General features: G+C 46.3%; 1 protein-coding gene across 1 annotated transcript in view; it reads left to right on the top strand.

The window, feature by feature from the left end:
• The window catches only part of LOC144123446 (uncharacterized), a 775,538-nt gene extending 760,738 nt beyond the window's left edge, over positions 1 to 14,800 (top strand). The window contains exon 8 of the mRNA XM_077656272.1: positions 14,667 to 14,800. Within this exon, the coding sequence (XP_077512398.1) occupies positions 14,667 to 14,800 (134 nt within the window). The remainder of the gene's footprint in view (positions 1 to 14,666) is intronic.
• Positions 14,801 to 27,707: the final 12,907 nt, after the last annotated feature.

A 27,707-nucleotide genomic window follows, 5' to 3' on the forward strand; every position in this document is an offset into this window, starting at 1 on the left:
CATTTTGCTTCATTGCGCAGGTATTGGCCATCTTGCTGCTCGTACAACCATCATGCCTCGGTTATGATTCCTACAAACTGCCTTCATATCAAGCAAGTGACCTTAGCTTCGAGACTCCAGCACGTCCCACCCTTTGCTTCATTAAACACCATAGCGTTCCTATCACCACCGTTTCTGCGACTGCGCCATCACTGGGAGCATCACATCACGGGGACACCGCCGCCTGTATAAGATGCTCCTCATCGTCGCCTGCATGCAGTTGGCTCGGCAAAGCATATCGAGCACAACGCTCAGGAAACCATTTTGCTTCATTGAGCAGGTTTTGGCCGTCTTGCTGCTCGTACAACCATCATTCCTCGGTTATGATTCCTACAAACTGCCTTCATACCAAGCAAGTGACCGTTGCTTCGAGACTCCTGCACGTGCCAACCTTTGCTTCATTGACCACCCCAGCGTCGTGCCTATCACCACCGTTTCTGCGACTGCGCCAGGGGACATCGTCGCCTGTATAAGATGGTCCTCATCGCCGCCTGCATGCAGTGGGCTCGGCAGCAGCACATCGAGCACAATGCTCAGATACCCATTTTGCTTCATTGCGCAGAATTTGGCCGTCTTGCTGCTCGTACAACCATCATGCCTCGGTTATGATTCCTTCCAACTGCCTTCATATCAAGCAAGTGACCGTTGCTTTGAGACTCCAGCACGTGCCGCCCTTTGCTTCATTGACCACCCCCGCGTGCCTATCCCCACCGTTTCTGCGACTGTGCCATCACTGGGAACGTCACATCACGGGGACATCGTCGCCTGTATAAGATGCTCCTCATCGCCGCCTGCTTGCAGTGGGCTCGGCAGCAGCACATCGAGCACAATGCTCAGGAACCCCTTTTGCTTCATTGCACAGGTTCTGGCCGTCTTGCTGCTCGTACAACCATCATGCCTTGGTTATGATTCCTACCAACTGCCTTCATATCAAGCGACATTTGCTTCGAGACTCCAGCACGTGCCGCCATTTGCTTCATTGACCACCCCAGCGTGCCTATCACCACCGTTTCTGCGACTGCGCCATCACTGGGAACGTCACCTCACGGGGATATCGTCGCCTGCATAAGATGCTCCTCATCGCCGCCTGCATGCAGTTGGCTCGGCAGCAGCACGTCGAGCACAATGCTTAGGAAACCATTTTGCTTCATTGAGCATGTTTTGGCCGTCTTGCTGCTCGTACATCCACATTCCTTGATTATGATTACTACAAACTGCCTTCATACCAAGCAAGTGACCGTTGGTTCGAGACTCCTGCACGTGCCGCCCTTTGCTTGATTAACCACCACAGCGTGCCTATCACCACCGTTTCTGCGATTGCGCCATCACTGTGAACGTCACATCACGGGGAAATCGTCGCCTGTATAAGATGCTCCTTATCGCCGCCTACATGCAGTTGGCTCGGCAGCAGCACGTCGAGCACAATGCTCAGGAAACCATTTTGCTTCATTGAGCATGTTTTGGCCGTCCTGCTGCTCGTACATCCACATTCCTTGATTATGATTCCTACAAACTGCCTTCATACCAAGCAAGTGACCGTTGGTTCGAGACTCCTGCACGTGCCGCCCTTTGCTTGATTAACCACCACAGCGTGCCTATCACCACCGTTTCTGCGATTGCGCCATCACTGTGAACGTCACATCACGGGGAAATCGTCGCCTGTATAAGATGCTCCTCATCGCCGCCTGCATGCAGTTGGCTCGGCAGCAGCACATCGAGCACAATGCTCAGAAAACCGTTTTGCTTCATTGCGTAGACTGACAACTACTTAAATGCCTGTTGCTGTCGGAGCGACAACCGCTCTCTGTTGCTGCTGCCCTGCCCACCGTGTATAAGAAATTCTCTGACGTACGTTTACTCTTTCCAAGATGACCTGTTAGAATGTGTTGACACAGAATCAAATCCAGGCCCAGACATGATGCAAAAGGAAATCGTACAGGAGCTACTCTTGGGCCAATGCACCCAGACTTGGTCTGTTAATGACATTCTGGAAGAACAGGGTTCTTTTAAAGAAAAGATAGATAACTTGAAAGATAGAATTAAAGGTCTTGAAAATCAGGTAGCAACGATCAATACTTTAAAAACGGAACTACAGGACCTAAAGTCGACTGTAACTAAACTTGAAGGCACTGTTATATACCGGTAAAATAAAACAGACGACCTGGAAAACAGGAGCCGTAGGAACAAACTGCTTATTTACGGAATAAAATAAGGGAATGAAAAATCAGAAGCAGAGCTTAGGGACAAAAACAACGGAAATTTTTGGCGAGAAGTTAGGAGTGGCAATAAACGGCATAGAACGGTGTCACAGAATAGGTATGAAATCAACAAGGAATCGCCCTGTCATCGTAAAATTGAGCGACTAACGAGAGACAGCTTCAATAATGAAGGCATGTCCAAAGTTGAGAGGCACAGATTTTTTGGTTAGTGAAGGCTTCTTAAAAAGAATTCGTGACGTCAGAAAAAAAGTTATGGGAAAGCGCTTCTAGAGAAAAGAGCAATGGTGCCAAGGTTAAGCTGGTGTTTTACAAGCTTAGCATTGACGGTTACACGTTTTGATGGGGTAATGCAAGAAACTATCGGTATAAAATACCGAAGAATCTGAAGTGACACCAGAAAGGGAACAGTCCGGTTTTCAAAATTCTTAACATAAATTGTCGCAGCATCGTAAAAAAAGCTGCAGAATTTGAAGGCATTCTATTAGCACACGACGCGGACGTTGCCATGCTTACTGAGACCTGATTAAGCAATGAAATATTTGACAATGAGTTTGTTGCCAAAGACTATAAAGTTTTTCGTGGTGACCGCGACAAAAGAGATGAAGAGTGGCTATTTTAATGAAATCATCATTGCAACTTTTCAGGATGCCTGATGCTCAATGCATTGAAGCTGTATTTTGCAAAGCATACATCAACAAGGTTCGCTTTGTTCTTGATGCTTTTTACAGGGCTCCCAACTCTTCTGTTACCGTTTTATAAAACTTAAGAGCATATTTGCAGTGCCATGTAAGAAACGACAATAGACTAATGCTGGCTGGTGATTTCAACTTGCCTAACATTGACTGGCACGTTTGTTCATTATACCCTGCCCATTACGCCGATACTGTAATGCTCGACATTGTGCTGCAAGTAGTAAATAATATTACGAGACTTTGCAAGGAGACGCAGGATCAATTCTAGATTTTTTCTTTTTGTAAGTGGTGCCGTCCGCAACTTCATAACCTGTGACGTCAGAAACGATATATCTGTTCACAAAGCTGTGCTGCTGAGCTTGTCAAATGTGTACCCAGATCGCCAAACTAGCGTACAATTTTTTTTCAAAATTTTTCGCATGCGGAAGACGAATCGGTTCTAGATATGCTTGATTCATGTTTTGATAATTTTAGGAATAGCCCTGATAGTAAGAATGACCTATGGCTTACCTTTGAGATGATCGTTTCCGATTGTATTGCCCGTTTCGTTGCCAAAATTGCAAAAAACTCTGTGTACTGTAATTCATAGATTCCTCGGGAGACGTTACGCTTGCAGCGAAAGCTTAAAAGAATAAAAAAGAAATGAAGCAGAAATTCATTATTAAAAGCAATTGTGGAAGCAATTTCAGAGCAACTTAAGCAGAAAATAATTTGCGACAAATAATAATGTTACGGAACGCTCCTGCCTTCGTTCATCAGAACGTCTCCTGAGAGATTCTGGCGCCAAATCACGCCCAAATCGACTTCAACGAACGAATTCATAGCAGACGGAAAATGTATGCGTAATGAGGCTGTTTGTTCTGCGTTCAAGAAATTCTTTCAGTCGGTATTCACAGAGGGCAATGGTTGTCTGCCCAACTTTTCTACAGCACTCCCTGCCATATCTGACGTTGTAATTGCAGAGACTGGTGTTTTTAACTTGCTTTTGAACCTTGACATTAAAAAATCGCCAGGTCCCGGTAACAACGCTTTTTTGAAGCGCTATGCAGAGTGGTGGGCAAAATACTTGACAGAAATATTAACCATAACTTTACATGACGGTTCTTTACCGGATCACTGGAGGACAGCCGCGAGGACAGCCTTTACACAAAACCACAAAAAAGCCCACATCGAGAATCACCGACCTACGTCGTCGACATCATGTAAAATTTTAGAACCTATAATTCACAAACATATGTTAGGTGTCTTGGAAGAGCACGAAGTGCTTACAGATTTTCAGCATGGTTTCAGGCGTGGGTTTTCCACACGTACACAGTTAGTTGAAATTGCGCATGACTTTGCTCCGTCGATTAATCAGGGAAAGCAAACAGACGCAATATTCATAGATTTCCGCAAAGCATGCCATAAGGTGTCAGATAACAAACTAATTCACAAATTAAGTTATTATACTAAAAACGACCGAATACTTAAATGGATTACAGGTTACCTCTCGAACAGGCGTCAAATTGTCACTCTGAACAACATTTCATCTAGCAGTGTCCAAATTATATATGCCTGCCGTCCCCCAGGGATCCGTTTTGGGACCACTCGTATTTCTATTATTTATTATTGACAGTGTGGCAGAAATTTCAGTCCGCGTGAAGCTGTACGCGGATGACTGTATTTTATATCAAATGGTGTCTTCAGTTGATGACCAGGTACGTCTAAATATTGACCTAGCGAGGGTGGTTGCGTGGCACAACTAATGGCAGATGTGCATTAATTTTGAAAAAAAAACCGCCGTTATGAAAATTAAACACAAGAAAATACCTCGCCATTTTGTGTACGGTACTAACAACATATCATTATTAGAGGTGACAGAGTATAAATATTTTGGCCTAAGTATTACTAGCAACCCTTCGTGGCCAAAACACATAGGTGCTTTCGTAGCAAATTCAATGCGGAAAGTCTCTTTCTTGAAGTAATGCAGAAGGACTTCTTGCTGCGCTAGTTGGTGCATAGCTTTCTTGGGATGGCGTTGCGCACACGACAAGACGTACACAGGGAAGAGCAGAAGATGACAGATATGGTGCAAACTAGCTACTGAATTTATTGCTTTCACGACATTATATTTGTGCAGTATTCACACGGGCAACAGAAGAGGGAGATTGAAGAAGAAAGGGGATGACAAGTCAAGCCTGCATAGGTCAGCAAAAGCCACAGAGAAAATTGTTTTCTCTATCATATAAGGTGACCGAGGTATTGCAAACACAATTATCGCCTTTTTCTTTGATGTGGAACGCTTCTAAAAGTTCACGTTTTTTTGTTTTGTTACTGTTGCCCAGAATCCTTGTCGTTGAGCAGTGGCTCACAACCATGGCATGAAATACAATGAGCGGACATGTTCACCCCTTCTCTTTTTTGTATATAAAGAGCATGTTCTACTGCGCGTTGGCCGACGTACACGCGTAGACACTTGAGCGGGATTTGATAGACCACGCCCGTGCACATTCCAGCCTGTTTAGCACGTTTCTTTGTGCATGCGCTTCGTGGGGCTCATTCATCGGTGATCCTGGGGCATAACCCAGCGAGCTTTTTGGGCCGAAAAAACCACCGGAACACCATGCCTGTTTGCCACTTTTTTTTAAATTCTGGGGGACTTTGGGCATGTATGGAACCGCCGTTGGCTTTGTACATTGCAAGCGCTCAAGGTCACAGCTGCGCGTGCCTTTCTTTATCTTGTGGGGAAGGTTTTCAGCTACTGCTGTGATGAGCGAGCAGGAGAATCCGGCTGAAAGCAGCCTGGTGATCTGATTACGAAAGCTGGAATGCATTTCATGCTGGCATGATTTGGTTAAGGCTGATTCTAGGCACCAGTTTGCAATTCCACTCTTCAGAGTCTTTGAATGTGCAGAATCAAATGGAAGTGGTTCTTTCTGTGCTCAAGGAGCATAATTCCCACAGACATGATGCAAGCCAAACGTCAAAATAATGTCTAAAAACTTCAATGAACAGTTACTTGAGAGTTCGTGCTTGAAAATCAAACCTTTGCATATTGTCTAAAAAGGGTTAGAGCACTGCTACCTGAATCAGTGTAGGTCAGCGTTTTCTGTTTAGAAAAAACAACATATCTCATCGTCAACATATGTAAAACACTTAAGAACACCGGGGTTAGTAAGCTCTAGAGTCAGAGAACGGTAAATAGTAGCTAAAATATTTCACAGAGGATCGGGGCGACACAGGAGCCAATGCAAGTGCCTTGTCTTTGAATGTAAAAACTCTTTAAAAGAGATAAAGGTGGCTTGCAAATAAAATTCCAACAGGGACATGAAGCTATCTGCAGAAACGCCAGCCGAGTTTTGAAACGCTATTTCACCGGAGCTCTCAATGCATTCTTTCCCGGCTGCGAAAAATTCATTATGAGGCAGAGAATAAAAGAGATCTTCCACATCAATAGAAAAGGTGTAGCCAATATGAGCAGTGGAATCCAAGAACCTTACTAAATCACCCCTTTTTTTCGCAAAAGGGTTTAAAATCTATAATGCACAAAGATGTTTTTGCAGAAACTGGCTAATTAACATTTGCCACGAAACCTCCTCGCTTACAATAGTTCTAAACGGCACAGAGTCATCGTGCGCTTTTGCCTTGAAGATAACTGACAGCGCTTTCTTTTTAGAGTTGATAATCGAGCTTGCAAGCTTACGCAATTCAACATCCCTGCAAAGCGCTGAAGCCTTGCTTTTGATCCTTGCGGCACTTGCTTTGACACGTACAAATTTCTTAGCGGTTGCTTGTGCCGCTTTCTCGTTGAAGGCACCCTCTTTTAGGAAAACGAATCCTCCATTCTGGTCGGCCTCAAGTAACCGCAGGTTGTCGTGCCTGAAGAAGGTAACGACGCTTCTAGTCCTGATGTCTTTGGACGCTTGTATGTCGGCCAAACTGGACGCGGCGTCAATGAAAGGGCTCTTTCAATACATGAAATTACAAATGAAATTACAAATTGAAGCATTGCCCTATCGCACCGCAAGCCGAATTTTACGCTCGCCCTCACCCCCCAAACGATGCAAATTCCGTCTGAGATGTATCTTGAGGAGGTGCAACTCGACAATGGGTAGACGTGCATCGTAATTATTCTGATAGATGGCGCTAGCCGGCGATTATATATGGCGAATTTTATCTACAACTTACAGCACAATTAAACAAAAAATAAAGGGAAAAAACGGCATGATGGCAACTACCATCACCACGTTTCAAAGAGGACGCTCCTACCTTCCATCCATCCATCCATTCGCTAGGTGGCGTGCGTGCATGCGTAGCCGAGCGCGGTGGCAATCCACCCCGTTTCAAAGGGTACTACATACCGTTTCTCGACAAGAGCGGCGCGTTCTTCTTCGCTTTCTTCATCTAGTAGGCCAAACAGCTAACGCTCATTACTTCAACTTCCAGATGGTGGCGGCCTTTTTCTTGAGGCACTCACTTAAGTCATCCCCACGTAGTGTTCGTCTATTGGCCTACAATTCCCTCATCCGTCCTTTACTAGAATCTGCTGTAATCATCTGGGACCCTTTCACGTTAACCAACATTCAGAAATTAAAGCGAATAGAGCATAAAGTACTTTGATTTGTTTTTAACTCATATGGCGGTGCATCTGTGAGTGAGCTCGTGGGGCGAAGTGGGCTACCCCCAGTCGTTGAGCAAAATCGCTTTTCATTTTCTCTCACAGCGCAACACGAACGGGACACAAGACGAAGGACTAGCACAAACAGGCGCTGACTATCAACTGGTTTTTTATTGAAGAGCGAAAAGCGTATAAATACAAACACTGAACTACTTATCAATCAACAAAGAGTTATCTGGAAAGCACGTGGGAGGTTAGATAGCTCAATTCCCTCCCGGATAACATTATGGAAGGGCTGCTGATACATTTTGCGCCGTTGTGGTAAATATAAAAAGCTTCCATAACTTCGCGTGTTAATTTATTGTTATGTCGGAACAGGATGCGCGTGTTCTTGTAATCGGGAACACATTGGCATTTTTTGCACTGGAAAGACGCCTGGGCAAGGGGGTCTCTTTAGCTCTCCTTTGTGCATGATCCTTTTCATGCCTGCATTTGCATTGCCTGCTGTGGGAGCCTGTGTGAGACAGGAGATCATTTTTTCTGGTGTTTTCATGTTCCATCAAGCGTTTGTTAACGCACCTGCCAGTCTGGCCAATGTACATGGCACCGCAAGAGAAGGGGACCTGGTATACCACCCCTACCTCGCAAGGTATAGATGGCGACACATGACGCACTTTACAAGCATCCCTCTTGCTCTTGCCGTAGTGCCTCTGATTCACCTGTTTGCACATTGCGCTAAGTTTTCTAGGTGCAGAAAAGACGACATCAACGTCGTATCTGCCCGCAACTTTTTTCAGCCCATGTGACAAGCAGTGTGCATACGCGACCACAGCCAGCTTTTTCTTTTTAGCTTCTTTCGGCTGAGCCCCATTCTTGAGCTGCCTAAGAAGTTTCTCCGCTGCCCTGGAAATGAGTTGATCTGGGTACCCGTTCACACGTAACCTGCCTGTTTGCGCCAAAATGCTCTCTCGCGTCCTTTCATGGCAAGATTTACTGAGAGCTGATTGCAGGCAAGATGCGGCAATGCCCTCCTTTATGAGCTTAGAATGGCCTTAGGATAGAAAGGAGAGCTAAAGGGGACCTCCTTGCCCAGGCGTCTTTGCAGTGCAAAAAATGCCAATGTGTTCCCGATTACAAGAACACGCGCATCCTGTTCCGACATAACAATAAATTAACACGCGAAGTTATGGAAGCTTTTTATATTTACCACAACGGCGCAAAATGTATCAGCAGCCCTTCCATAACGTTATCCGAGAGGGAATTGAGCTATCTAACCTCCCACGTGCTTTCCAGATAACTTTTTGTTGATTGATAAGTAGTTCAGTGTTTGTATTTATACGCTTTTCGTTCTTCAATAAAAAACCAGTTGATAGTCAGCGCCTGTTTGTGCTAGTCCTTCGTCTTGTGTCCCGTTCGTGTTGCGCTGTGAGCGAAAATGAACACTTACCAACTCGCCCAAATTTCCGCCAAAATCGCTTTTGTCGTTTAAAGTTTTTCTTCCAGCTTATAAAAGGTCATTATAAAGTTCATATTTTTAATTATTTTTCTTACTCCTCAGGTTATACCACGAGCGAAACGCATGCACTAACAATAACCGGTTTCAACGCACGAAATATCTGCTTTAAATACTCTTTTTTCGCGAGGACATTTACTGAATGGTATAAACTTAATAGCGACACTGTTAAACATTAATATTTACTGCTGTTTGAAAAGTGCCCGCAAATGTTATGAATTTGAGTTTGTTTATAAGGTTTTATTTTGTTTGTTTGTTTTTACCCTGCTATGATTTGTACTAGATTGCAGTACCTATAAACAAAAATAAATAAATAAAAATATATAATACGAAGGTTTTGTACTCGTGACCTTAGAAATTAAGAAGACCTGCATGGATATCATGGGAACATCTACCCGTGCTCGCTTTCTCGGAAGCCATCGCTTATTTTGGCGCCGTGGATCATGAACTGGGATTTATTCACTGCTGTTGACGAGGCAGTCATCGTGCTTAGTCCGCAGAAGAGTCGGCACATCGTGGGAACCGGTTATGCAAATACATGTTAACTGAATTCTATTGGTGTCGCATATAGTAGTCGAAATAACGAGGAAGAAATGGGCTTGGGCAGCTCATGTAAGGCGATGGCAAGATAACCGCTGCTCTGTAAGGGTAACGGAGTGTATTCGAAGAGAAGGCAAGCGTAAGCAGGGTGCGGCAGAAGGTTAGGTGGGCGGAAACTTCAGCAGTCGTGCAGGCATTGCGAAATCATGGTGTAGAAGAGCCTTATGTTGAAATACTGGAAGATATATATAGGAACTGCACAGCTACCATAGTCCTTCATAAAGTCAGCAATAAAATTCCAATAAGAAAGGGCGTCAGGCGTTAGGATGTTTGCAGGCATAGGGTGGGCGCAGCTGGCAAAGGACAGGGTTAATTGGAGAGACATGGGAGAGGCCTTTGCCCTGTAGTGGGTGTAGTCAGGCTGATGCTGCTGCTGCTGCTGATGATGATGATGATGATGATAATACCTTCCTCTGTGGACGGGAGAACCGGAAGTTGACGGGAAAGAGAAAAATGAAATTGACTTCATGCTATGCGCGCAACCGGCGTCGGGCAGGATGTGGAGGCGATGATAAGGTCTCGAATTAGCCTATTCTCCGTTTCATACATCATGCGCCATTCTGTGAAAGGTACGGTAGTAGTCCGGACGGGAAAAGAAAGGGAGGCGTGTTGCGCCACGCTGGTTCTGTGCCCGAGTGGTCTAAGACACTAAAAAGGGACAGCGTGACATCAGCAGTAAGAGTCCATTTGATCAAGTTCATGACACTGTATGTGCCATGTAGTAAGTCTGCAGACAAAGGATTCACTACGTTTCGCTCACCACAAGGAACGCACTACTCTTTGGTCGCGGATGCAGGCAGCGCAAACTAGTGCGGTAGCTTTGACATCGTTGCACCTGATGTATTAAACGGAGTATAGGCTTGAAGAGCGAGCAAAAGAAACCAGCAAGGATCGAAGAAGCCGATCAATGAGTTAGCGGCAAGAGGGAAGGTAGAGGAATTTATGATTTCGCTGCAGAACAGATAATTGCTTTAACTTAATACAAGGACCATAGTGTCCAATCGATGAACCATAATCTCACAGATGTCATTACAGAGTGCGTCATAGCAGTAGGGATAGGACAGTTAAGCAGGATACCGGTAAACTCCCTCAGGAAACGGAAGGTCTGATCAGGAAACGCCAAAGCTTGTAAGCTTGAACCCCATAGACAGAATAGAACTGGCACAGCTGTAAAGGTTAATCAATAAGCATAAAGTAATCGACATAAGGAGGCATAATATGCAGAGAATTGAGCATGCTCCTTAGAAGGAAGGTATTCTAAAAGCGGTCAAGACAAAACTAGGCGCTTAGACCACACTAGGTACTCTCGCTAAAACACCGGGATGGCAGTTTAATCGTGTACATAAACAAGATAGTTAAGGTAGTAGGAGAGATGTTCTACATAGATCTATATAGTAGCCGAAATAATCAGCACGGATGGAGCAGTGCAGGAAGACTGGACAAACCGTCGCTAACGAAAGAGGAAGTAAAGAATGCCTTACAAGCAATGGAATGAGTGTAAGCGGCTGGGGCAAAGTAACAGCAGACGTCTTGAACGGCCGTGGGGAGATGTGCTAGGAACACAGGCCTCCCTGAGCACGCTTTGAAAAATATGCAAAACATTTATTGTGATAGGAAAACAGGCCACCCTGAGCACGCAGTGATGATGATGTAAAACGTTTATTTTGTTCAATGTGAAGTTAGCCCCGTCCGCGAGTGATCTTCGCTACAGGGCTTCTGCAGCGGTTACGCCTGGCGTGGTCTAACAGTTTTCGCTGGTCACCCAGGTCCGAGCTGGCAGCAAGCTTCCCGTGTGTAGGGCTGAGGTCGGGATAAAGGGGTACTGTCGTGCTGAGTTGGCACCACCAGGTAGTGTTTTACAGATAGGGCATTAGTTCTGAGTGTGACCAATTGAGGTTGGTAGCGCGGTCAGATGACGTCATGGAGCAAGGTCGATTTAATGTGTGTTTCTGTCAATAAAGTTTTCAGTTGGAAGCAAGCGCTCGTGGTGTCTAAATCTCCCTCTTCGTGTCTATGTTTTTGTGCGCTTGTACGTGTTTGCAATGCACCAACTCGCCCAACAGTCCGTGCTCCTGAGTTACAATGTGGGCGTGTGTTTGGGAAGAGTGTGGGGTTTCCAGTGCCAGTTTGGGCTAGTTTGCGTACGAAGCTCAAATGAGTAATATTATCTTTAAACTGTCGCCAGGCTACGGCCTCGTGTCGCGTGAGCCGTGTGTGAAGTGGTAGCCATCTTTGCCCGCCCAGGCGTTGATGATAGATCGAACTTGCGTGCTTGTTCGTTACTCTCTCTGGTGAAGTACTGCGGCCGATGACGGTTCCTGATGCCCGGATGGCGCTTGTGCGGGCGAGAGTGTGCACGCTGGTTCTCAGGAAGTGACTCATGACCAAGGGCTCATACTAGTATGATTTTGGAGTAGTTGGTCGCGTATGGCATGGGGATTCTTCCCGCCTTCTGGAGTACGAGGACATTGCAGTAGTTTCGACACACAGCATCATAGTGCGATGACGTATGTGGTGTAATTCAGAGGGCTGGACACAATGGCTACTGCTATGGCTGCATCCTCTGCTGCCAAGGTGGGGATGTAGACGTTGTGGCTGCCGTACCTAGGCTCGGTCGATTATAATGGTGTCTTCGCAGTTGGAGTAGGGAGCTGCATCCGTGTAGCGGACTTCCGGTAATTTCCTGTACATTCGACCCACCTCCTTCGCTTCCGCTTTCCTTCGTCCTGTGTGGTTTGCACATTCGGCGCGATTCGTAGGTGGTTCCTTTGTCGAGGAATTGTGATGGCAGGTGGCTAGGGGATAGCCGTAGCATTAGAGCGGACAAAGTGCGGTGGTGCTGATGGTCAAGCGTTCAATTTGGCTCGCAAGGTAGGCTTGTATTAGCTTTCCGACTATGCTGTGGAGACGTATGGCGATGAGCTTCTCGGTAAATGTGGACGGCATTGGCCGAAGTGATTACTTATAGGCTTTGCGAATCAGATTGCCGACCTTCTTGAGGATTTGATACGGGTTGGAGTATGTTATATGGCTGCTGACTAGCGCCTGAACGAGCCGGGTGGTTTAATGTTATAAAGTAGGGCGTAGCGGAATCGTGGAGGAACGCTAACATTCTGTTTACCCATAAGACAAGGGTCATCAAGGGCTTTCAAAATTACAAGCCGGTCGGCTTACTGCATGTTGCCTACAATGTATTTAATCAGGCAATCACTAATAGATTCAGTGCGTCTTCAGAATTTCGTCAACCAAAGAATCAGGCTGGCTATCAAAAAGGCAACTCAACGATGTACCGTACTCACCCTGTCAGTCAGGTGACCGAAAAAATTGTAAAATGTAACCAATCCCTATATATGCCTTCATAATTGAAGACAAGGCATTTGACTCAGAGGAAAACTCAGCACTCACGCATGCGTTACGAAACCATGGTGTATAAGAGGCATATATCATCATTATCATTATCATCATCAACATCAGCCTGACTACACTAACTGCAGGGAAAAGGCCTCTCCCATGTCTCTCTAATTAACCCTGCCCTTTGACAGCTGCGCTCACCCTATGCCTGCAAACTTCCTAATCTCATCCGCCCACCAAACCTTCTGCTGCCCCCTGCTACGCTTGCCTTCTCTTGGAATCCACTCCGTTACCCTTAAGGATCAGCGGTTATCTTGCCTTTCCATTAGATGCCCTGCCCAAGCCCATTTCTTCCTCTTGATTTTGACTAGAATGTCATTAACACCGTTTGTTCCCTCACCCACTGAAAGTACCGAAAAGTACCTAAGTGGCAGCTCAGCCATCTTAGTCCTTCATAAAGAAAGTAGCAAAATTCCATGAAAGAATTGTGTCAGGCAGGGACACACGATCTTTCCAGTACTATTCACCATGTGGTGACAGCAGGTATTCAGAGTTCTGTATTGGAAAGAGTTGGGGATAAAATTTAATAGAGCGTATCTCAGTATTCTTTAATCTGCTGATGGCATTGCCTTGCTAAGCCACCCAAGAAAAGGTTTCAAAGCATGATCGAGTACATAGACAGGCAGTGCCCAATGGTGGGTGTCAGTAAACTAAAGAATGTTCAACAGTCACGGAAGGGAACAACAGTTTACGATATGAAGGAAACACAATTACTTGGGGCCTGTAGTGAGCGCAGATCCGGACTATGAAAGTGAAATACTTAGAAGAATAAGAATACGGTGTTTACCGGTATCCCTCAAAAGAAAATTTTATAGTAGTGGTATCTTACCGGTAGTGATCAATGGGCCAGAAAGCGAGGCCAGCGCAGTGACCTTGCGAAAGGAGAATGACAGGTGTGACAATGAGAGAGTGGATCAGAGCAGAGTGATTAAGGGAACAAACGCGAGTTCATGACAACCAAGTGGAAATCAAGAAAGAATAAATGAGCATTTAATCAGAAGGCAAAAGAACGGATGATTGCTAAGGGTAACGGAGTGGAGGTAAATGTATCAGGGGGCGTAAGAGAGGTGAGATTAGCAAGCTGGTACACTATCTGGTTAATTGTTGAGACATGACAGAGGCCGATGTTGATGACTTGTTTCTGCGCGTTCTTCTTCCACACCTTCCCGGACAGCTTGCAAAAAGATCTACAGTATAATAACGCCTGTTGGGCCCCGACATCTTAAGGTGTCATTACGCTTTGGCCACCCCTTAGACGTCTTCTGAGTCATAACAAAAAGAAACCCACTCGAGGTGTTTCGCATTGTGTATCAACGTGGTCCCATGGAGATTGCTCTGCTTCGACAAGAAAAGGCAGATGTGTGTTGAACGCCGAAAACAGTGAATTCAGACGTTAAATGCAATAAATATACATTAAAGCTGGGGCTTTTCAGGGAAGTACTCCCGATTTGACCTCTTTCACAACTCTTTACCAAGAGTAACGCGTTTTCTTTCAGCTACTAATGGGCGCGGTCTTTAGCAAAAAAAAAAGCACAGTCCTGTATAGAATCGCGGCCAGGAACCATCTCAGGCTCAGACGGCGGGTCTTCGCGCAGAGTCCACCGAGCGCCTCAAAGAGGACGTCCCCCTCCAGGACGAGGAGGACTTCCGCAAGACGCACGAGGAGCCGGGCGTCGACCGCCAACGGCGCAGAATAGCCAGACCCAGCCGCCTGCCGTCCCGACATTAAAGCCGTCATCGGCGAAAGGGTGTGCTTACTCCCGCCTCGCTGGTTCTACGAGTGGGTGTGAGAGGAACGAACCACAGCCGCGGATGCTGTGCGTATTCTACAGCCGCAATCACGTTCCATGCACATGCGATTTTGGAGACAAAGAAACCAAGCGACACAAGCAATGGCGAGGCGTACACTTTTACGGTGCGCTCGAATGCGTGGCTTTGAAGCGTAAACTGCGAGGATTATTTACCGCATTTAGTCTATGGTTAATCATCTTGGTGCGGTCTAGTCGGTTATTCATTCTGGAACATAAAGCAGCGCGAAAAATGAAGACGAAGAAGAAGCCTAGAGAGCACAGGACAAACGCTGACTACCCACTGGGTTTTTGGAAGAAGCAGGCCACAATTTATCAGCCGAACAAGGAGAGAAAAATGCGATGAGGGTCACCGCTCATGCGTCTCTCTCTTTCTCGCGTCCTTGACCAGTTCTGCTTGCAAGCAATGCTGGACGTATGCGCAAGAGTGCACGTGAGCCGCTACTATGTTGCTGCAAGGGTAGGCTACTGGATTTACTGTTGTCACTGGGAGCTCTGATTTGCTTTTAATGTTGTGCGGCCCACTGCTTATTTTTCTGGGTGCCTTCCTTCATGTTGTTACGCACTGATGCTGGAAACGTGGAATACCCTTGAAAATAGAGCGTAGGCTTCAGCGAACAAACCAGTTGGGAGTAGCGCTCGTCCGTGTCCGAATACTAGCTCTCCCACGATGTTAACATGAATATATGTCTTTTTCATAAATTTTACCACTCACCACTTTGACACTGCGTCATCATACCTGCCCTCTGCGTTTGTTTGTTTTTTTGCATTCTTCAAATATGCCGGCACGAGGCTTTATCGCTTTGTTTGCAAGACACCACTGGATTTATCTAGATTTATCGCAACCACGCAGTGCTGGTTCTACGTTGCTCCAGAATGTCGTGGTAACTTTGCCCGCCGTATCTCGAAAGTTCGCTATCAGCTTTAAAATGAGCGCTCCCAAGAGCGGCGGGCATTCTCTTCGACGACCGCCGAGCACGCTTGCTGCTCTGCCTCCGCTGCGTCAAGCAGCTCTATGTGGGCGCAAGTCAGCCAAATAAACAGCTTGGTCTCGAAACCTTTTTCGCTCCCTTCCTGCATTCCGTACTGCCGTCACTACTACATGACATCTTGTAGAGCTGCTGGGTGGCCGTCTATATACCGAAAACTCCCTTCAAGTCATGACGCCAGCCCTCTGCTCTTCGCACCGGAGGACAAGCCACCAGTTCACCGAGCCAGCTGACGTCTGCAAGCGACGCAACCTGAATTCGGGGCCTTCCGGACAACTCCCAACAGGGAAAAGACGTTGCTACAAGCGCCACTAACTTAGCACAGATACCAACACTGATCAAACTGCAGCAGCCGCGAGAGCCGCCAAATAGCAATGAAGGCGAGGACACCGAATAAGGGGTGGGCCAATTTGAGGCCGTGGCGTCATTCAGTACTTGAGGTGATGTGGCGGAAATTGCACGCGTGTTTTTCTCACTGGAGGGCTCAGCACGTACGCGGTACGAAAACCACGAGTCCTCCCTAATGACATGGGTGCTCTTCAAGAAAGAACTTTTGAAGATATTCACCAGTGTTGCGAGGAAAGAAAGAGCCGAACGACTCCTCGAGTCCAGGATCCAGTTTCCGAACGAGCCCGTCCGCGATTACATCAAACAGATGAAGCGCGTCTTTCGCCCATCCCAAGATGACCGAAGACACCAGACCGAAGATGACAGAACGTTAGATTTTTAATGCGCGGCGTAAAGGTACAGCTCGTTAACAGCCTCATCCACCAGCCGCCAAAAAGCCTCGAGGAATTAATGAAAGAAGCCTGCAGGATCGAGAAGACCCTCGATGTCCGGACTCGGCAGTACCACCGCCCTGCTTATGTATGTGCGACTCGTGCGGACCCGACGACTACCACCAGCGATAACTTGCTGGAAGGTATCTGCAAAATCATCCGCGAGGAGCTACTACGACTGCTGCCAACTTCCCCACAACCTCAAGCAGTCACCCTCATGCATGTGATGCGAGAAGTGCTACTGGCTCTTGGCACCGCGACTTCGACGGCCACACAACTCCAGGCCACGACCTTCGCCATCGCGGTGCGCATTCAAAGGCGTCCTCCCACTCAGCGCCAGGAGCCGTATACACCGCCCCAAAGACCCCAATCACCCCCCGCTAAACTTAGTTGCAAGTTCACCGAAAAGAGCTGATGTCTGGAAGGCCTCCAACCAGCGCCTCTCACTCTTCTTCCAGTTAAGCGAACCCAGCCACATTCTTCGGTTCTGCCCCTACAAAAGAATGAGCTTGCGTGGCTTCCCAGAGTGATGCCCCCCGTCCCGGAAGAAGACCGCGGGATATTGACGAGTACCTGTGTCGAGAGGAGCACGTGCCATCTAGCCGTCTTTCCCCCTCACCATCTCCGTACACACCACGTTTTGCATCGCCGGGCCGCAGCTACGCAGCGGTTCGCCGCGGAAAGTGTCCCAACCCCCGCAGGGGAAACTAAAGAAAACAACCTTTGGACCTCAGGTTGCTCCCCAACGAAACGACTAAGATCCTCAAACCGACGACACCGCATGAAGACGTCACATACACTACGCCGACGCCGCACAGACACACGCGCTCGGCCACAAACCTTTCGGACTTAAAAGACGCCAACACCCACGAAAGCCCGATGACACGCCTTACCCACGATTCACATGCCTGACGAAGCCGTGACCCGACGCCGATGCCGACCTGCAACTTAAGAGCCAGGACATCTGATTTAGAGGTGGCTATCGACGACCTGAAAGTTACCGCTCTAGTCGATACAGCGGCCGATTAATCAGTGATGAATGGAACCTTCGCTGTGAAGTTGAGGAAAGCCACGACCGCCTTGGACGGCCCACTAATTCGCACCGCAGGAAGACGCCTCATTACAACTTCGGGAAGATGCACCACAAGAGTGACTGTCTAAATGCCCACCTATCTTGGGACCTTCATAGTGTTACAGCACTTGACACGCGACAAAATATTGGGCATGGATTTTCTAAATGAACATCAGGCAATCATCGACCTTTGATGCAAGCTCATCACGATTTCGATGGACGAAGCCATCCCTCGATGACAGCCATGGAGCAGAATGTTGTCCTCTGTGTCGTCGATGAACAAGCGAGCGTCCCACCCCGAACAAGCGCCGTGGTCACCGTTGGTGCCACGGATGCCAAGAACATGGGAACTCTTATTGAGGGGAACTCTTAGTTGCCTCTAGAGCGAGGAATCGGCATCGCAAGAGGCATTGTACATTTCCGCAATGGTCAAGCCAAAGTACTCCTGGTTACCTTCAGCGAAAGATACCGGGACATTAACAGACGAAAGACGATTGCTTTTTTTGACGAAATATCCGACGTACGAGACTCCTTCGCCCTGTGTTTATTGCGCTGTGTGTGGTTTCTTTCCCAGTCCCTGTCTTTTTTGCGCTACGTTTTCTACCCTAGACCTGAGAAGTTCTGGCGATACCTCAGTGAAACTAAAAAAGAGCCGAGTCAGTTATCTGTTAATAATTGCATTTCGCTTGACCCGCCCGTTACTCCCAACTGCTTTAATCAGTACTTTCACTCTGTTTTCACCCCGGCACACGATGATGTCCAGTATTATTATTCGCTCCCGGATCTAACACTCGGTTTTATTCCGTACGGTGTTTTGATATGCTATATACTTAACCTTAAATTTAAGATCTCTGTTGGCCCTGACTATGTACCTAACGTATTCCTACGTCGCTATGCGGAAGCTCTGGCTCATATTCTTACTCATGTGTTTCAGTTATCATTTCGAGACAGTGTCCTCAGTTATCATTTCGAGACAGTGTTCTTCCTGATGATTGGCGAATGGCCCGAGTGATTCCGGTATTCAAAAAGGTGACCGTCTTGAAGTTGCAAACTATCGTCCAACCTCATTAACCTCCATTATATGTAAACTCATGGAACACATGGTGTCTAACTTCATAATCACATTTCTAGAAAAAGCAATATTTTGTCGTGTTTTCAGCATGGATTTCGAAAAGCTCTTTCAACAGTTACTCAACTGATAAGTACCGTTCAAGAAGTGGCATTCTCTTGATAAGGGCGAGCACATAGATATGACATTTCTTGACTTCAGCAAAGCGTTTGATCACGTCTCACATAGCAAACTAGTCCTAAAACTTCAGAACACTGCTCTTCCTCTGCCGATGTTGAAATGGATTGAACCCACCTCAGTAACCGAAAACAGTTCGTCCGCGTCAATGGCTCCTCCTCTGGAATTCTACCGATTGGCTCTGGGGTCCCTCAGGGAAGTGTCCTTGGCCCTTTTTTATTCTTACAATACAATAATGACATCGTTGCCTCAGTTTACATAGGATCTGTTAGTATAAGGCTATTCGCAGATGACTGTGTTCTATTCGAAACTACTCGTTGTAGCGATGACCAAATTGCATTGAACCTTAATGCTGCACACCAGTGGTATAACTTTTGGACTATTTAATTAGACAGAGAAAATTCCGCCCTTCTTCGGCTAACTAACAAAAAAACTCCGTTTCAGTTTTTGTACAAAATCATTGAATATCCAATAGTTGAGGTCGACGCGTATAAATACATAGGTGTGATGATAATTTATAACTTGAATTGGAGAAGCCGCATTAACAAAACCTGTGCATCAGCCTTTAGGAAACTAGATTTTCTTCGCTATAGATTAAGATCAGCCCCTTACCATGTCAAGCTGCTTGCATTCATTATGCTTAACACACCTCAGGTGGAGTATGGTTGCGTGGTATGGGACCCTTATTTGAACAAAAGCGTAACTAAGCTGGAAATTGTACAGCGAAAAGCAGTTCTTTTCATACTCAATTCATATGGCAGATTGGATTCACCATCGTTTCTGATGAGTGCTAGCAACATTTTGACGTTAGAAAGCAGAATGATTTTCAGGCTGCGTTTTCTGTATCTGCTCAATAATCACCAATTTGGTATCAATCCACAATTGTTCATTCATCCAAGTGTGGGTCGACAAACTCGGCACTCTCACCATCACAACCTGGAAGTACTTTTCACACAAACTAACAGATTTAAGAATTCTTTTTTTTCCCCGCACCGTTACCCAGTGGAATGCACTTCCAAAGGGTATTTTTTTCGCTCATAATGTAACTTTTTTTGGTGTACGAAAAACACTGAGTTGATTTTTTGCTTCACTGTTTGCTGATTATTTCCCCCCCCCCCCTTTTTACTCTATATCACGTGTTTGCACTGGACCCTGTTCATTTTATATATTGTGATTCCTTGCCAATGGTGGCGCTCAAATGAATTTTCTTGTCATCTGTATTGCCCTCCCTACTCGGTCTTCAATGAATGCAGTATGTTTTAAATAAATAAATAAAAATAAATAAGAATACCGGCACGTTAACAAAAGAAGGACGATTGCTTTATTCGACGAACTATCCTATGTTTGCGACGACTTCGCCTTGTCCGAGCGACCCCCAGAAGATTCACCTAAGGGAGATCACAAGCACGTCTTCGGCATAAGCCCAGCCATGCCTCGGAACAAACAAGACCAGGTCTGCAATCTGCTTCGAAGATACAACGAGTGCTTGCCGTCATCTCCGAAGGTCCGACAAACGCCGATTGCTAAGCATCGCATTGTAACCGACCAGCACGCCCGACTTCTTCGCCAAAGCCCTTACCGTGTGTCGCCCCGAAAACGGCTAGCCATTCGGGACCAAGTGGAAGAAATGCTTCGCGACGACGTCATCCATCCATTGAAGAGCCACTGGGCGGCACCGGTTAATCTTGTGAGGAAGACGCACACTTCGATTCTGCGTCGATTACCGCCGCTTGAACAACATGACGAAGAATGGCGCCTACCCCCTTCCCCTCATAGACGACACAGTAGACCGGCTCGGCGAAGCCAAATATTTCTCATCGATAGATCTTAAAGAGACACTTGGGAGAAATTGAAATTCTCTTGTATCGATAGAATGCCAACTCCTGTTCACAAAACCGGCACTCTTACTGAAAACAAAACTCTTGTAAGTTAAAAAACAGCAAGAAGCAAAATACAGGTGCCGTCGCCATAGGCCAGTCTCGCAAGTACATGCGTGATGACGTCATACGACAAAAGACGCACGAATCCCAGAGGCTGACAAAGGAAGGTTGCGCGGTTGAATATGAAGTTCTATTTTGAAACCGATAGTGCACTTTAATCACATAAGGAAAACAGACAAAAGGCAACCTCAATGTTCGAAGCAAGAAAAATCGATACTTCGCGGCGCTACACGCGGGCAGGTGAGTTTCGGTATGTATGGCGTTTCGCGTCTATGCGCTTTGCGTCACCACGTGGTTTCGTTTTTGACGGGCCTAGATTTACAAGCGCGAAACAGCAGAGGAGCTCCAGGTGGCGCTCCAAGGGCTAGTTAACCTTTTAAAGAGCCTGTTAAGGCTGCTCAGATGATCGCCAGGGTCGATGAAACACTACTATGGTGGTCGTACAGCACAGTTAACAGTATAAACAGCAGGGTATGTTGCTGGGCGAGTTGGTGGTGATCGAACATCATGGAATCGTAGCGCTAGCAGACAAGGACACAGGGAGGACATAAACACACACTTGCGCTGAACTGCCAACTTTATTTTGAACTTGTCAGAACCGTGCCTTATATGTAACAGAAGGGCATTAACACGCAAGTGCATCTACTGCACAGATACGACGGGGATAGTCTCAGTCACATTTTGATAGTGCATTCAGGGAGGGCTCGATGCCGACAAGAAACACCGGCACGAAAAAACGCAAAGCAGTCACGGCTCGGTCGAAAATTTCCAAACGCGAACGCACCAAGAAAAGGTAACAAGGAAAAAGCCAGGCATAAACATAAGTAGAAAAAAGCGAGACATTAAAAACAGGCGAAGAATCGGTATAAAATCAAGTCAAAAATGGCATAGATGGGGCAACAATTAACACGCAAAAGTTCATGAAAAAGATAAAAACGTATAACACGGGTGCAGGCTAAAAAATTTAACACAACCAAAAACTTCAATGGGGCGCTAAAAGCAGGTAAAAGGATAACGTAAGTGAGGCAACAATTAACAGGCCAATAAAGATAGAGTGATGAGAGCTGAGATGGGTACCGAAAACGGTTAAGGTGGCCTCGCGAAGAATACAATCATACTGACCCAGACAGGTATGTGATCTCTTTTTCTAAAAGGGCTAGTGAAGGCACGCCAACGCAGCCTGCTTTCAGGTTGTCAATGATGGCTGCTTCAATTATTTCCCGAGTTAACTGGCTTTTGTTTTTTGCCAAGATTCTTGTGTTCGCAAGGATTGGAGGGCGGCTCTTGCAGGGTGAGCAGTCACAACAGTGGATGGCCAAGTTGCTTGTTTTTTTATCTTTCACGTTCAAATTGTGCTCCTGCAGTGTTTTGTTCAAACAGCGACCTGTCTGTTCAACGTATTCTTGGCCACAGGAAAAAGTTATAGAGTAGACCACTCCCGTGGCGCATGAGACATCCGGGTCTTTATGTCTTATTGTGCATTCTTTCCTTCGTTAGGTTGGTCCGTTTACGCGCCTGCACAGTCAGGAAAGGCGGTGAGGAGCAAAAAAAACAACCTCAACTCCCACTTTTTTCCCAATTCTTTTTAAATTGTGAGAAACCTGGTGAACGTACGGAATTACTGCCAGTTTTTTGCTCGGCTCTCTTTCGTTGGACGTACTGGGCTTGTTGCTTAGCATGGCGCTGAGCAGCGAGATGTTAGCGATGTGTTAGCGAGTCCATTAATCATCATGGCAGCGTGGCATTCCAAAATGCTAGCCGCATCTCAGTTACCGGCTTTCTGGAGCTATTATCCACTTATCTAAAAACCACTTACTTGAGTGTAACGGCTCGCTTTTCATCCAAAAACAGGGGATCTGTATCGGATCATGTATCGCCCCCATCTTGAACGACTTGTACCTCGCCAAGCAGTACAGAGCACTCAGCACAAAGCTGATAAATGTACCGGTTCTTAAAATATTAGGTACGTGGATGATTATCTTGTTTTATTAGACAGCGACAAAGATGGTTTCCTGCAGCAGGTTGACTGTGTGTTGGCGATTTTCAATCGATATTTATCACCCTTATTTTAACCCATGAGATCCCTAAGAATGGCTCTATTCACTTTCTCGAGCTCAGGTTGCAGTTTTCAACAGAACACGTTTGCTGGTCTTTTGAGCCAAGGGCCAACAAGCCTGTCTTACCTTATGACTCGGCGCATTCGAAGCTATTCAAGAGAAACATTGTTCAAGCCGCCTGCAACAACGCGTTAACAAAGTCCTGTGAGCACTCTCTAGAGACATGTTTCCAGAATCAAGCCCCGAGAATGCTTCAATCCGGGTATCCGGCATTGCTTCATTCCTCAATAGCCAAAATACTTCTCAGCGCCATGCTAAGCAACAAGCCCAGTACGTCCAACAAAAGAGAGCAGAACAAAAAACTGGCAGTAATTCTGTACATTACCCAGGTTTCCCACAATTTAAAAAGAATTGGGAAAAAAGCGGGAGTGGAGGTTATTTTTTCTGCTCCTCACCGCCTTTCCAGACTATGCAGGTGCGTAAACGGACCAACCGAACGGTGGAAAGAATGCACAATAAGACATAAAGACCCCTATGTCTCATGTGCCACGGGAGTTGTCTACTCTATCCCTCTGTCCTGTGGCAAAGAAAACGTTGGACAGACAGGTCGTTGCTTGAACAAAAGACTGAAGGAGCACAATTTGAACGTGAAAGATAAAAAATCAACCAACTTGGCCATCCACTGTCGTGACTGCTCACCCTGCAAGAGCCGCCCTCCAATCTTTGCGAACACCAGAATCTTTTCAAAAAACAAAAACCAGTTAACTTGTGAAATAATTGAAGCAGCCATCATTGACAACCTGAAAGCAGGCTGCGTTAGCGTGCCTTCAGTAGCCCTTTTCGAAAAAGAAATCACATACCTGTCTGGGTCAGTATGATTGTACTGTTCTCAAGGCCACCTTAACCGTTTTCGGTACCCATCTCAGCTCTCATCACTCTATCTTTTTTTGGCCTGTTGCCTCACTTACGTTATCCTTTTACCTGCTTTTATTGCCCCATTGCATTTTTTGGTTGTGTTAAATTTTTTAGCTTGCACCCTTGTTATACGTTTTTATTTTTTTCATGAATTTTTGCGTGTTAATTGTTGCCCCATCAGTGCCATTTTTGACTTGATTTTATACCGATTCTTCGCCTGTTTTTAATGCCTCGCTTTTTTCCACTTATGTTTATGCCTGACTTTTTCCTTGTTACCTTTTCTTGGTGCGTTCGCGTTTGGAAATGTTCGACCGAGCCCTGACTGCTTTGCGTTTTTTCGTGCCGGTGTTTCTTGTCGGGATCGAGCCCTCCCCGAATGCACTATCAAAACGTGACTGAGAGTATACCCGTCGTATCTGTGCAGTAGATGCGCTTGCGTGTTAATGGTCTTCTGTTACATATAAGGCACGGTTCAGACAAGTTCAGAATAAATTTGACAGTTCCGCGCGTGTGTGTTTATGTCCCCCCTGTGTCCTTGTCTGCTAGCGCTGCGATTCCATGGTAGTAAAAACAGCATCTTGTGTCTGCGTACACTCGACCGGCGAAACGTTCCCGGTTGTGCCAGTCAATTTGAAACTACTCAACGGGTATCCTTTATTAGGGACGGGAGACAAAATACTAGGCAGTAAAGAAAAACATATTTGGAAGGTGCCGAGAGCGAGACTCGGCGCATTCCTCCAACTCGTTTGCTTGCGGCTCCATTCAATAGCTTCGGCAGTTGGGCATAGCTGCTCTATTCGAGCTCTCGGCCAATTTAACCCATTCACAGTACATATCTGAAGGTACATGCAAGTGGACGGCAGAACCAAATCCAGTGGACCTCCGGGAACGCGCAGGGTGCACGGTTTCGTGTAAATTTCAATGTTTTAAGCGCCCATCCGTTTCTTGTGGCCTTTTGCAACCGCGACGAACCTGCTCGACACCGCATGCTGCGCCATGCAACGGCGCGGTTCAAGTAATCACAATCCAGTGGCCCCAAGGCCATGGACAGTCTCCGATGGGCGCGATGCGCCGTCCTATAGTCCATGCCCCTCGCTACTATCCGCACTGTGGTTCCGCTACTTAATTTCCAACGGCTGATCACGGCGGAAGAGGGAAGCGACCCGCCGGCTCCTCACCTAACCGAGACCCCGGACAAAGCTGATGCCTCGTCAACAATTTGTTGGCCTGTACTGCAGTTTACCCTGCGGCTGAGCAGTGCGCGCTACTTCCTGCCTCCGTGTGCGCCGCGCTGACAGCCAGCATACGCGGATGTACTGCGTCGTCGGTCGCTTTTTGATCAACACCTATGCGCTGTACTAGCAACGCACAGCAAAAAAACGGCAATGCGACGTCGTAGGTTGTCCTAACAGTCGTGCCGAATCACAGCAGGGCAGTAGCAGAGCCTGAGGTGTGTGTACCATAAAGTGCCAAGAGATTAGCCATTGCGGACCGCTTGGTTGCTTGCTCTGCCGCTACGAAAGGTGAAAGGCAGAGTATCGCTGTATGCGCACGTGTGTTCTCTACAGTTTCGTGCCGAAGACTACATGATAGATCCATCCTTGAGTGCGTCTTTCGGGATTCCATCGAAGCGCCGCAAACTATCCCAAGGCGCAGTTCCATAAATACTTTCAGGTGAGCAGCCCTCGCTGCTGCGCGACCACAGCAGCTACGTAAGTATTCCACTTCTATGGGTAAATTAAAATAACGAGCGTCAAAACACCAGCACTCCGGCGACTTGACTTATCGGCTAGGTTTTCTCTACCTCTCAAGCCCACTTATAACTAACGGCCACGGGGCTCGTGTTCGTTGTATTCAATGTTCATAGTAAGTGGGATTCCCCAATTGCAGCGAAAATTGCAAAGTTAGGCAAAGGTGGCATTTATTTCTTGAAAATATCCGTTACGCGTGTCTGCATAGGTTAGGAAGACGCTTTTCAAGCACTTCAGTGTGATTAAACGGTACTCGACGAAATTATTTCTGCCAACGAGGTGCTTTAGGAACACCCCCGATTCAACCGCATTTACATATGAAGGCATGGGGGATCGGTGAGTCTATATAAGGATGCATGCACAATATTACCCATCATGTCAGAGCAGTGCAGCACATAAAGGCCAAGGAAACTTTTTTTCAACATGGCAATGATGTATAAAAATCCCGAGTCATATTTCTTGACTTTTCTCGCACACTCCCGGCGACTCTTCATTTTAACGAGAATGGCGACAGAGACTAGGCAGTATCAAAACATGGCACACCCATGTGTTACGTACAGACCGCAAAAGCCAGGCATGATGCCACATTCGTCACCCCACAGAAGACAGCGCCAACATTTGACAAGTCGCTGTGATTTGCATATTACGTTTCTATGTAGTTTGTGTTTCTGTATAAAAGTGCATAGGAGGCAACCATTGCTGGTTCAAAGCCTTTAGTGAAATTGCCAGCAGTCTTCAACTTGTAAAATGAATGCACAATACCACTGTTTTCATCAAAGCAAAGGTAAGCATTTGGTGAAGTCTTTCTAATTCGCGTTGGTTACAAACCAAGCGAACAGCATTCACGACTCGTTCATGAGCTTTGTTCGGTCTCATATTGCAAAACTATTCGGGCCTTAGTTTCCGGAGTCAGTGAAAAAAGGCGCGTAAAGTCAATCACTGAGAGACTAATGTCTTTATTGCATGCAGGTTATGCAGAGGACATAGAAATGAAGGTCATTGTGCTGTTGTTTTTTGTATCCTAGCATCAGAGCTGCCCTAGAACGCACTGAACTGAGAGCTGGAACAGAGTACGCAAAAATGTGCAGTCCAGGCGATCCATTTGAGGGGACCTGGTGGAAGCCCACAAAGCGCACTTTCCAAAGCCATGAAATGGGTGCTGTCCTAAAATAGCTGCGGGAGACAGAACGGGATAGCCTTCAACGCATCTCCAGTATCCCGTGCCATGAAACAGTGCAAAGATATACCTAATAAAATCATTTGCGTATCTCTCTACAATAGATCATTGTACGAAAAATGAAGCATTTTAAATGCCACTGATTTACCTTGTGCATTGTTCGTGATTTTCGAAGTGAAAGCTGCACCTAGGTTAGTCAGCCGCGCATTTCCGGAAATCCGCGCTCGGTACTTCTGTGCAACCGCCGTAACCTCTAAAAAAGCTGTAAAAAAGGTGTGATCTTAGTATTTTCGGGGGGTAAGTCACTTGTAGCTGAGCTGAAGCCTTTTTAGGTGCAAGGTGACGATGTTTCTTGGAGACTAAGTATTTACGCTTTTGCACAAAGTGTAATGTTACGCTTCTAATAGCCTAAACATGCACTGCGATAAGAACAGTAACTTTTAGCCACCTAGGTATAACATTACGCCTTTCCAAGAGGGGTAAGTGTTCGTCTTAAGAGAGCATAAACATATCCTATAGCATGAAAGGCGCAAGTTTGCACCTTCAGCATGTTAATTTCTGCTACGTCTAGAAGTGCAAAATTATTTTGTCTATGAATAACTTACACAGATATAAACAGCACAGTTTCCACCCCTGTCGTGCAAGCGCATAAGGTGCGGTGCGGGCTAGTTGGTAATGCATTGTAAGACGAAAAGCGCGAAAAAAACAAACGGACGCAAAGAAAGGCGAATGACAAGAGCTAACTTCCAAATGACGTTTATTGGAAACATCGAAAGATATATAGGCACATGAAAGGGGGAAAGACAGAAACTAACAATGACAGCAGCATACAAAAAGTCGCATACACTCAGCGCCCGCAGCGGACCAAGCCAGCTCTCCACGCCGCACTTCATATTGTTACG

Source organism: Amblyomma americanum, chromosome 3, assembly GCF_052857255.1.
Source record: "Amblyomma americanum isolate KBUSLIRL-KWMA chromosome 3, ASM5285725v1, whole genome shotgun sequence".
NCBI classification, from domain to species: domain Eukaryota; kingdom Metazoa; phylum Arthropoda; class Arachnida; order Ixodida; family Ixodidae; genus Amblyomma; species Amblyomma americanum.